General features: G+C 38.6%; 1 protein-coding gene across 3 annotated transcripts in view; it reads left to right on the plus strand.

Annotated features, from left to right (window-relative positions):
* The window catches only part of LOC148034585 (AIG2-like (avirulence induced gene) family protein), a 121,867-nt gene extending 110,920 nt beyond the window's left edge, over nt 1–10,947 (plus strand). Inside the window, exon 5 of one of the 3 annotated variants that reach the window (XM_087679534.1) lies at nt 3,848–3,925. In XM_087679534.1, the coding sequence (XP_087535660.1) occupies nt 3,848–3,910 (63 nt within the window). In that variant the 3' untranslated portion in view covers nt 3,911–3,925. Of the gene's footprint in view, nt 1–3,847; nt 3,926–4,268; nt 4,597–10,624 lie in introns of those variants that run through there. The other 2 variants (XM_087679535.1, XM_087679533.1) reach the window with 2 other exon arrangements.
* The last annotated feature ends 702 nt before the right edge of the window (nt 10,948–11,649 follow it).

Consider the following 11,649-nt stretch of genomic DNA (forward strand, 5'->3'; position numbering starts at 1 on the left):
TCGAACCCCTCACACCATCATATGTGAGATTGGGGTTATTGCTGAGAGAAACAACCAAAGTTTCCCAAGAGTTAGGCAATGTCATGATAAAAAAGATCGCCCTCAACTTATCATCAAAATCCAAACTTGCATCCTTGAGCTGATTTAAAATGCCAATAAATGCACTCTAGTGCTCAGCTGCAGGCTTGGACTCATCCAACGGCATTTTCACCAACTTGCGCATTAAATGCACTTGATTAACAGGTGTGGTGATCTCATAGGTAGTTTTCAACTTCTCCCATATTGCATGACTAGTGTCTAAACCCTTAATGTCTGTCAAAATGTCATGAGTAACACCCATCTTTATATAAGCCACAGCCCTTTTATTGACTTTGGCCCAATCCGCCTCAGACATTTGTGCGGGTTTATCCATTTGCAAAGCATCCTCACAATCCTTTAAGAACAGTATGCCCTGCATACGATCTTTCCAAAGATCAAAGCCCTGACCATCAAATCGCTTGATTTCCATCAAACTTTTAATGTCAGAACTGGAAGAAGTTGCAGCCATTTTTATCACAAGTATAAGTGTAAATGCACTGAACTGCAAGAGCACAAGCTAAATCAGCAAATACACTGCTGTTCTTGCATAACCAGCAATAATCCTCTGCTGTTTTTACATAAACCAGCCACTGCACAGACAAATAATGCAGAAATTTATCAAATTCTGCACAAAATCTCAAATTTCCAGGTCCAAATGTGCGCAAATGTCAGCCAAACTGACTCAGCTGAGCAAAATTAAATCAATACATGAAAAGCCCCAATTTTTCTTGGTCCAATGCCAAGAAATTTTACTCGGATGAGCAAAATTTCAACAAATTTTGAAAAATCCCCAAATTAATTGAGGTCAAGGCGCACAATGTTTGCAATTTCTGACAAAGATGTCACTGTCAAGCATAAACAGCATCAAATCTGGGAAAAGCCCCAAATTTCCAGGTTCAAATTTGCCCAAATCTGAGAACTGTGCTTGCGCGCGCGAACTCCGGTTAGTGGCAAAGGAGTTGCTTGCAGTAAACCTTAGAAAAATTTTAAAATTTCTGGAAGAAAAAATGTGTCGAATCTGCAGCCGTTGACCTTGCGCCTGCCCGTCAGTCCGTCGCTTGATGCCACGCAGCCTGTCGCTGTCGCCTGATGCCATGCAGCCTATCGCTGGCTGTCGCCTGGTCAGCGTGAGCTGTCGCCTGACGGTTTTGACCTGCCACCTGGTGCCACGCAGCTTGTCGTTGTTGCCTGAAGCCACACAGCCTGTCGCTTCAGTTTCGTGACCTGCCGCCTGAAAGGAACTGTCGCCTGCATTCCTGTGAGCTGTCGCCTGCAGTCGCCTGGTCAGGCACGACCTGTGTGAGCCCGCTGGTCAGAACACAACCACTCTTGTAAGCTGCCAGGTCAAAAACGACCTGTATATCTCGCTCGAGCAAACATTGAAGATGTCTCGCACGGACTCCGAGGAGCGCGAGCACCTTAACCTCAGCTCTAATACTAGTTGTTGGAGTGCGCGGGTAGCGGAAGCATGAAGATTTGCAGTAGAGGAAGTGAGCAGGTGAGAGTCAGAGAGAGTACGAGCTGATTTGGGTGTACCAACAATGTGTTGGTACACAAAGAATAAAATGTATCTATACTTAGGGCCCGTAAGGGTGCATTCACATGTACAACATAACAATACACGTGTAAAATACACGGAGGTGAATAAAGGACCTTTACATCCCAACACAAGAGAGAGAAAATAATCTGCCCAGCCTGCAAACTTGCTATAAATAGCATAAAGCAACCAAAACTGGCCAACTATTGATCTGGCTGACTACATTCAATGCAGAGCGACTGCAATAAATGCAGTGAAATGATGGACATGGCAGGCCAAGAAAAACACACCAGTCTGGGGAGTGGACAGCAGCTAACAAGACAACACAAACACTGGAAATGCACACTAAACGGAGGAGAAAACATAGTCAAAGCTCCAAATGTCCTTGTGAGACTCCTATTTACCTTCGTTCTATAACAATCTAACCCTTGCTCAATTTGTAGCTTCCCTGCTGAGCTCATCGCCTACCATGCTTTGTGATGCTTACCAGCATCCAATGCAAGTCTCTAGCTTGGAAATAATCCTTACCATCATCGTGCTCATGTTTTACTCTAGCATTTATGTAGTTGTTCAAATATACATTGTTATATATGCTTTAGGAAAACTCAAAACACATTACTCTTTGATACCTATGGTGCTTACTTGCCTTTGAAGTTACAAAGCCAAAAATTTGGCAGTATACAAATTGCAAATGCAGGTTTGATGATCTTCTTCAAGTCACATTGGCAGCCAATCTCAGTCGAGGTATTTTACATATCAGCTTTAACATGAGCCCATTGTTGTATTCCCATTCACAAATACAAATTGTGAACCTATAGATGGTCACACCTCTCAAAGTCAATAGAAATTGGCCTCGAGATCTTGATAGTCTTCTTCTCAAACATAGACTATGCAAGAGGAGATGATTCTCCCATGCACATATCTGTATAAGCAAACAATGCAAATCTTGGTTTTACTTGGCTTAGGAACATGTGCACATTTTGATAGAAAATAACTTGATCTCACAGAGCACCATGCTTTCATACCATGCCAAGAAATAGGTAAGCAATCAAATATAATCATTAATTGACAAGATAAACCAATGACTCAATTACAAGAGGAAAATAGGGCATGTCTTGTACAAGTGCAAGAATTTTGTCATACTGATCGTTGGCCTTGATTGTGGACTCAACAACCAGCCAATGGTTTTGTTTTGGGCATCAAGGTTTAAGGTCATAATTAGATCTAGAGATGAGGTGACTAGCAACGATTCAAAGGGATCATGGATACTACTAGGAAAGAGAACATATAGGTGCATTGTTTGAACTTGGTGGCTATTTGATAAATAGTTTGTTGTTGGACTATGTTTTTAGAAAGAATGTGACTTGCCTAATCACCAATCGATTTAGGGTAACAATAGATACATGCAATCCATGAACGAGTGCGAAAGCAAGGAATTGGTTAAAATTCTTGTTGTGTTGATTATGATCGGGAGTGAAGCCATAAGGTTATGGCATAACCATTTAAAGAGTATGAGATGTCTAATGGGATCAAGGAGGTTGTGTTGCTAGCAAAGTGATTGCCCTTCCTAATGTCTTTAGCATTTTACCCAACTTCCCCAAGGACAATGCATTGTCACCTTGCTATTTAAGGGGGATTTGAATTACTTCTCTTGCCCCTACTAGCCTCACAAAGGGGCAACAAGGTAGTGTGGTTATCTTCCTCCTTTTGTTCCCTCAATTCCTCCACCATAAGATGGAGCTTGTGTTTCAGTTCTCAAGCCACTAATCCGTTAACGCCTTGTTCCCATTGACTCCTTTGTCTCGTGTTAACCCTTGAATAGCCTCCATATCCTTTAAGGATGAGGTGACCCATGCTTATCCTAGTAACTAGTTTTCCTTTGATGAGGATGAAAGAGGGATCTCTAGGTACTTATGGTGTGTTTTTTGGGCGAGTTTGTCTATCCATATCTAAGCTTAGTTGATGTCCTAGTAGAATTTGTAACCTTTGAGGAAGCGAGACTTTTTTTATTTACTAAGGACTTGTTCCCAATGTTCTCTAGATGCAAGCCAAAGTAGGAACCAAGTTTTAAGTTTGAAATGAAAAATAAAGTGGGCCTTAACAAAGCATAAGATCTAGCATGGTTGTCGAGCAATTTTAATTTTGACAAACATGACTTTTAATCTATTCTCATGTCAAGAATTAAATGATGTTTTTGAAACTTGCACTTCAACTGGTTTGAAACCACCAAAGGAGGCGAGAAGAGGTTCTAATAGCGAGGATCCTACATACAACCTTTCTTTTCAAGGTTTGTGATTGTTTCCACCATGATGTGTCCATCTCATGGTCACAAGTAACTTAGAACTCTTGGGTTTTTCACCATCTCATTCTTCCTGTATCGTTAATGTCAACATTCTTGCACTGATTCTTTGGTATCTCAACGTAAATAGAAATTTCTAGAGTTTCGGACTATCACATTTGGCTCTCCTTTATATTTCCACTTTTCACTAAGTTTTTTTTTGTTTTTTTGGGTTCTTGCAACATGTCATTTCAATGTAACTCATTATTAGTTTTCCATTCAATTTGATTTTTGTAGCTCATATTTGTTGGGCAAGATTGACTTGTTCTTTAAATAAGGGGCTAAAATTGCAATGTGGTTTGTTCTCTATGACAGAATTGGAGAAGTGTTCACTTGGATGAATACACCCAAATGTGCTCTAATTATGAATTTGAAAGACTTGGTTGAGTATATGTTGATAGGATCCATTGGTCTGTCCAAATTCACATCACAATTAATTGTGATTGTCACAAACATTTTTAAACTTATATGCCTTCTTTTCTATGCAATTAGCTTTATTTCATATTCCATAAACTAAAGAGTGAAAAGGCACCAACAACAAGAAGGCAAAGGCAATATTTTCTAAGCATTTATGTTACATTGTAATGACTTTTCTTAGACAAGTCTATTGGTAATCGTAAATGTTGTGCATGATGTCATTTTTTACATTTATTTTTTCCCCAAGAAAAAACAAGAAAACTACTAATAAAATACTCTGAGCTTCATGTCTAGATCAATGCAAAGTAGTGATAGCAACCAACCCAACCCAAACCTTGTCCCATCCCCCAACAACACACAAAGTCTCTTATGTCCATGTCCCAATTTGACCTCAAATGGAAGATGTGCTTGTAGAATCTCTTTTAAAATTAGCAAAGTATAAGAAAGTAAAATCATAAGAATTGGTAAATCATAAGTAACTTGCAAATGAACTAGTAAAACAATGAACAATTCAACTTTTTTTTAATAGAAAGATTTTAAAATACAAAAATTAAATAGGTTACAAATTGAGTGATTTTAAAATGTAATTTTGAGGATTTATTCTTTAAATAGACTTATTTAGGATGTGACTAGCTTTAGCATCTCTACTCCATGTGATTTAGAGAGAGAAAATTGTATTATGATAACATTAGTTTGTTTAAAGACTTACTTAAGATGGGATTAACTTCAATATTCCTACTTTATGAATTTATCATAATAGATGTGCAAGCTTACCAAACATATGATGAAAATGTAAGCTAGGATGTATAAGTAAACTAGGATTGTTGGAAAAATAGGTAGTATTAATCAAAGAAAGAAAATTTGCTCCAATCATAAATAATTAAGGCTTTCATAGGAAACCAAACCTAAAAGAGCATTGGGCTAAAGTATATATGACTTGGTTTGGCGTAGGAATCTAAAACTTCAAAAGTTATCACAATTTGATGAGTCTTTATGTACCCTTTGGCTCATTCTTGGTACCTAGTTTCCACAACCATTCCACACTACTCATCTCTGTTAAGATATGAAGGTAATCCTATTGATCGGTTAATTGTTGTTGTGTATACTATTTTCCTAATGTCCATAGTTGTAGGTTTGAAGTTAGCAAATCTAAGAGAGAGAAAGAGAGTATAGAGTTGGCATTGAAAAGCAACTAAAGCTCCAAAAGTCTAGGTACTTTATGATATATTCTTTCTTTATATCAAGTTGGAATTGATGCTTCTTTGAGATATCCAAAGAGATTGGGTGTATCTTTAAATAACTAGGAATTTCATACAAAAATGTATTTAGGTGGTTACCATATACTCCTCTTTGATGTCAAGTTTGAACTAAGGCTTCTCACAAATGTCAAAAGAGGTTGAACACGTCCCTAGATAAGTAGGGCTTTCATAGGGAAATACATTTCAAAGCTTTATAAGATGCTCCCTTTAATGTTAATTTGGAACCATTTCTCCTCTAAGATGTCAAACGAGATTGGTTCCATCCTTAGATTTTTAGGATATTGAAAAACAAATAAAACTCCAAGTGCATGTGGTTTAATAGATGCTCCTCTTTGATGTCAAGTATGGTCTTGATTCTCGTTTGAGATGTCAAAAGTGATTCCAACCCATCCCTAAATAACTAAGATATTGAAAAGCAAATAAAGCTTCAAATTCTATGTGGTTTATCATATACTTTGCTTTGATGTCAACTTGGAATTGAGACTCCTTTAAGATTCCAAAAGAGATTGGGTCTATCTCTAGATAACAAGGGCATTGAAAAGCATGTAAAGCACTAAGGTGTATGTGTATGTGAATTGTTAGATACCTATCTCTAATGGAGCCCTAATGTCAAATTGGACCCAATGCTCCTTTGATTGCATCAAGATAATCACTATCATGGTTAAAATCATCACCAAATCAAATGATATTTGAATCCATGTCTCTTAAGCCACAAGGATCAAGAGAGTAGAATTGAATCAATTAGTGCTCATTCTAAACATGTATCTTCTTCTTTTCTTTAAACTAGTAGGAATGTGGATATCACCTCAAGGTAGTTGGCTAGTAGTTTCTCCTTCAAATGTCTCTTTTGCGTGTGGAAGAGGCATTTCCCTTGGAGTTGTATTTTATAGCTACTAGTCATTTCTTGTTTATACTTCTTATTGATGATGTTGAAACCAAATGCGTAATAAGAGGTGATGAAAAGTTAAAAGAAAAATGCTAATAGATGTAGAAGCTAACCTTGTTAATAGTACTAAACATAAAAGATAGTGAAAACATGTCGAAAAGCTATTGGCTATCAGTTTCATAAAGAGGGTTTTTTTAATGAGTATCTTAATTGCTTATGAATGACTCACTCAAAGTAGGGGCTTTGTTGCTTTTTTTTTTTTCTTGGGCTTGGTTGTTGCCATGTGTGCTTAGGGGCTTTTTTGCATTTCTTTTTTCTTGGGCTTGGTTGCTAGGTGTGTTGTCTAAGAAGGCCAATAAAAGAGACTTATAATAAAGCCCTTGCTTTGAGAGAGTAGCTTAGAGCAACAACCAGAGTGTAGAGCTTGGAAGACCATCTCCATCATTGTAGAGGGGGCTCATGCTCAACCGCCAAGACCTACGGACCGCCTATTGTCTCAAGTGTTTCAAGCGAGCACAAATGGCTCTCTCTCACTTGGCCAACGCATCTTCGATCCTATTGGGGTGTAATGAGCTTAAGCTTCCACCTCCAAGCTCCATTCTCAATAGCCGTGCGCGAGATAAGAGAAGAGAATAGAAGAAGAAGAAGAGAGGAGATTGTGAAGAGCTTCCTCTCCAAGATCCCTCACCCTCACACTCTCACACTCCCTCTCTCAAGCATACACAAGCAAGAAGGAGAGAATAAGAGAAAAATAAGAGTCCACTTTAGCCACACATCCAAGAATGAGCTTATCATTCACTTTTTGAGTTTATATACAAAGCCCTTATCCCTTTGGACACCCATTCTCTTTTTTACATAATTGGCCATTGTGACAAAGTCTTCTTTTTCCATTCCCTTTTAGTTGCCCTTTCTCTTTACTTATGTCCTTCTATCTTTTACAATTTGCACCAAATGGAGCTTGATACTCTTTTACAAGAGTTTTAGAGGTACCCTGTGTTTTGTCTTTAACTTAGATTTTGAGGCTACCCTTGCGCTTTTGGTCATTTCCTTTCCTGCTTCTTCCGTTGTGCTTGCATTTGGAGTTTTCTTGGACTTATTTTTCTCTATCTTGAACTAGGGTTAACATTATCCCCCTCCTAGAGGAGAGCTAGTCCCATGGCACTTGCAAGTTTGTGTTAATGATTGTTCGATGATTTGAAGGGTGGTAGGAGCGGAGCGTAAATGATGATGGGGTCTCTTCGGGATTGGTTGTTGAAGAGAAGCTGATCAAAATGTTGAGGTGGTGGAGGCCGAGAATCGTTGGAGTAGATGATAGGGCCTCTGAAGTGAGTGATTTACAGCCCTCATATGTACCTGAAAAGAAAAGAAGTGCGCTACCTAGGGGGAGTGTCTACCTTACTGTGTGGTGTATTGTGCTCATGCTAATGGGACTTGGAGGAGCTGGGTATGACAGGCAAGCTTGTGTATTGTCCCACACTTGAGGACCCAATTCGTGCATAAGGGAGTTGTGATGGGTGCGGCTTAGAGAGGAGGCACGTCTAACCATAGGCGAGTGTGACCTCCCTAGGTATGTCATGCCCTTGATGTGCCCTAAGTATGATGTGGGGAATCAAAATGGGCTAGGGGGTTAGGGATGGAGCCAGCCAACCAAAGCCATCGAACACACCTACCTTGAGGATCCCTAGGTGTAGTGACTATGACCTACATGTAGTGAGGTGATTTGATTGCTTTTCTAGTGATTTCCTTCTCTTTTCCTCTTATTCTTGTATTTCTTTTCTTTTTTCTTTGCTTTTTTTTCTTCTTTTTTGAATTACATAACGATGACGAGAAGGTAGTCTTCGTTATCATAGTCATGAGAGAGTGAAGTTGGGGGACTTAAGGGATTTTTTAAGGAATTTTCAGCTTTGTATGTACCCCTTGAGGTTCATGCGCACCTGGAGAGTGGTGGCGGAAAGAAATGGATGATTCTAATGCGTGTGAAGTGGTTATCATTCATGTATTTTAGGAGGGCTAAACAAAAAGAGGAAAGTAGAGTAACTCGTATCATTAATCTAACCATAGCGCGATTGTCTATGCCATCAGGATCAAAGAAGAGAGTTGGGAGGCAGTGCTTTTGTGGTGTTGAATCCTACCTTAGTAGTATCCTAAGCAATCTAAGATAGTTACACATGATGATGAAGACAAGATCAAGGCACGAAGAGAACTCATTAATGAAGTGGGATATAGAATCGTATAGGTCCTGTAGCATAAAGACGAGGGCTTCTTTGGGTTTAGTAGCATTTGCATTGTAGATCCATGGAAAGTCATATTTGTCGTGGATGCTCGGATTAAAATCCACTCCTACCCTTCTCGGATATGGCATGAAAGTCACGTTATTCTTGTCGAAAGGTACAGTGTTGCAAAATGCCATCCGACTATCCATGTTTACCTCACAAATATGTCCTCTCCACTTTGGTTGGCATTCATAGCCCTTCATTGACCTGGGCACTTCGAAAACTTTGTTCTGCCAATAATCTGCATCCTCTGTCACCCATAGGGTAGGGTTCTGTGCTCTCTCGAATGTCCATCTATCTCTTAGCCTTCTTCCAACGTTAATTACCTCTTCCACTACCTTGACTGACAATATTGTTCAAATTGGCGAGGAATTGGAAATGAAACTCCTTTTCGGCTTCTAACTCAGCTATCTACTGCCAACTTCTTATCCTCCTTTGCTTTCTCTAACTATAAAAGAAGCTCATTGACGTACTCATCATAGGTTGCAAGTGGCGTCATCGTTGTGGGAATGGAGGTCGTGGAGATTTTCACCCTCTGCCTCTAAGGGTCGTGTCTCGACTCGTCGATGTCCACTATTGCGTCGGTCGCTTGGTTTTTGCTATAGGGATACCTTCACCTGTCCCTTGGACCATTTCTTTATTAACCAAGAATTGCACTTAGGCCAACATATTGCTAGCATCAACTTTAGGCGTGGAGCCTTGGGTGGTTGTGATTGTTGGGATAGTGGGAACTAGGAGAGTAGGGATGGGTTCAATTAGGCCCTTACCCTTGCCTTCTTTCACCTGAGGGGGTGTGATCTCTAGAACTTGGACACTAGAGCCTGGGCCTTCATCTCAGGGTGGGCTCATAACACCCAGTTCGTCTTGTTTGCACTACTTTTCTATTAACATGCGCATTGCTAGCGCAATGTCCCCTTCTTCCTTCCTCTTCAATTCTTCCTCTTTTTCAGCTGCTTTCCTCCTCCTCTCCTCTTTTGCTCTTCTTGATTCTTCATTTAATCTCTCAGAATCTTCTTTTTCTTTTTTCTTCCTTTATTCATCTTCTTTTTTAGACTCTCTTTGAGTCTTTTGCATATCTGCTTTCTCCCTTTTTCTCATTTCTTCTTCTTGCTTCTCCTATATAGTCTTTTTCTTTGCTTTCTTAGCCCCTCCACGGCTAGATTGTGTTTTCTTTTCCTTCTCTTCCTCACTTACTGTTGTCTCACTGGATTATTCTCGTTCCTAGTAGGGAGGCAACTTGCCATGTGTTTCATCAACTCTTTCTCATTCTCCCAAGGTCTCCCTGATGATAACAATTAAGACCTCACCTGTTGAGAGTGAAAAAAGACTGAATTTTAGACTGATTTTTATTGTTTTTGAGGTTTGAATGATTGATTTTTGATGGATTTAGAGTGATGTATGGTTGTTAATGGAAGTGTTTGAGAGTGTTTTGGATTATATTGATTATGCTTTGGAAGCTCATGATGATTTTTAGTGGAGATATAAAGCTCTGTGATGTTCTAATAGGTTCTATTGAGGTTCTGATTGGTTCTGTATACGTTTTATATAGCTTCTGTTTTATTCTAATTTTCTTCTGTATGAAGCATGAATTGATAATTAATGAAGATTGAAATCTTTTGAAAGCTTATTGAATAGTTTTTTATAATTTGAAATGGTTTTAGTATGAGTTATGAGGATTTGATGTTTTTTTATGACCTTATGTAACCCTCTGTAAACCTTCTGTAGAGCCTCTGTCTTTGCTCTCTCTGCTATGTTCATGTTTTGTACTGTTTTGTAAATCTTCTGTAAGTGTTCTATAGAATATATGTGACTTTGGAAAAGTTTTCTAACTTTTAGAAAGGATGAGTCTAAGTTCAAAAGAGCTAAAACAAATGGAAGAAGCAGCTGCTGAAGATTGAAGAGAATATTGGAGTGACAGTGACAGTAGTGAGCTATGAAGAGACACTATAGTGACTCTGGTGCCTCTTTACATCAGACATACCTCTTGAGAGGTGCATCCACGATCTAAGAAGGATTATTAAGAGTCATTATTAGAGTATTGTAGTGAGGAAAGATGATGTACTATTGAGAGAGAAAGAGAGAGAGAGAGCCAGAGAGTCAATTCTATCAAAACAATGTAATTTTATATGAGAGATCAAGAGAGAAAACTATGAAGACATTGAATATGAATACTATGTGATTGATTTCCATTCAAAAATTGTGTATTCTTTTATGTCCCTTGTTCTATTGATGGATTCTATAAAGATGTTGAAGATTATGATTTGTTCTATCAAATCCGTGGGAGATATTTACTATGATGTTACGTGAAGATTTGTTGTTTTCTTTGTTTTAGTCATCAAAAGAATGAAATAAAAGCTTGTTGATGTTATAAGATAGATTTTCTTGCAATAGAATCTCCTTTTCCTTTGTCTTCCTTTTGGGGCTCCATGTTTTTTGTGCACAGTTGGAGAAGCTTGCCATCAATAAGCATTAGAAGAGATTGAAAATGAAGGAAATGGCATTGCCAAGAAGAGGAGAATTCAATGGAAGTTTGCAAAGTTCTTTCTTCCACTGAAGAGTTAAAGATTCTCATTATCAAAGCCACTTTCCACAAGAAGGTCATTCCACAATAGGGAAAACATATTACTATCATGATACATGCTCTATGTGGTGGACTGTTTCCTCTTCCTATTGAAGCAGCATAAACTTGTATCTTGGTGAAAATTTATTTGGAAACAAAATGAAGAGCAGAAACAAAGAGAATGATCATCCATAGAAGATTTGGTATTCATTGAGAAGTTTCCAGACATCATTAAGTGGGAGATTGTAAAGAAAGCTTCAGGAGTCGTGGTTTGTGGAGGTTCACGAAAACAAGAAGGAAA

This window comes from Lygodium microphyllum, chromosome 6 (genome assembly GCF_053477565.2).
Source record: "Lygodium microphyllum isolate KBCC chromosome 6, Lygodium_microphyllum_v1.1.10, whole genome shotgun sequence".
NCBI lineage: Eukaryota > Viridiplantae > Streptophyta > Polypodiopsida > Schizaeales > Lygodiaceae > Lygodium > Lygodium microphyllum.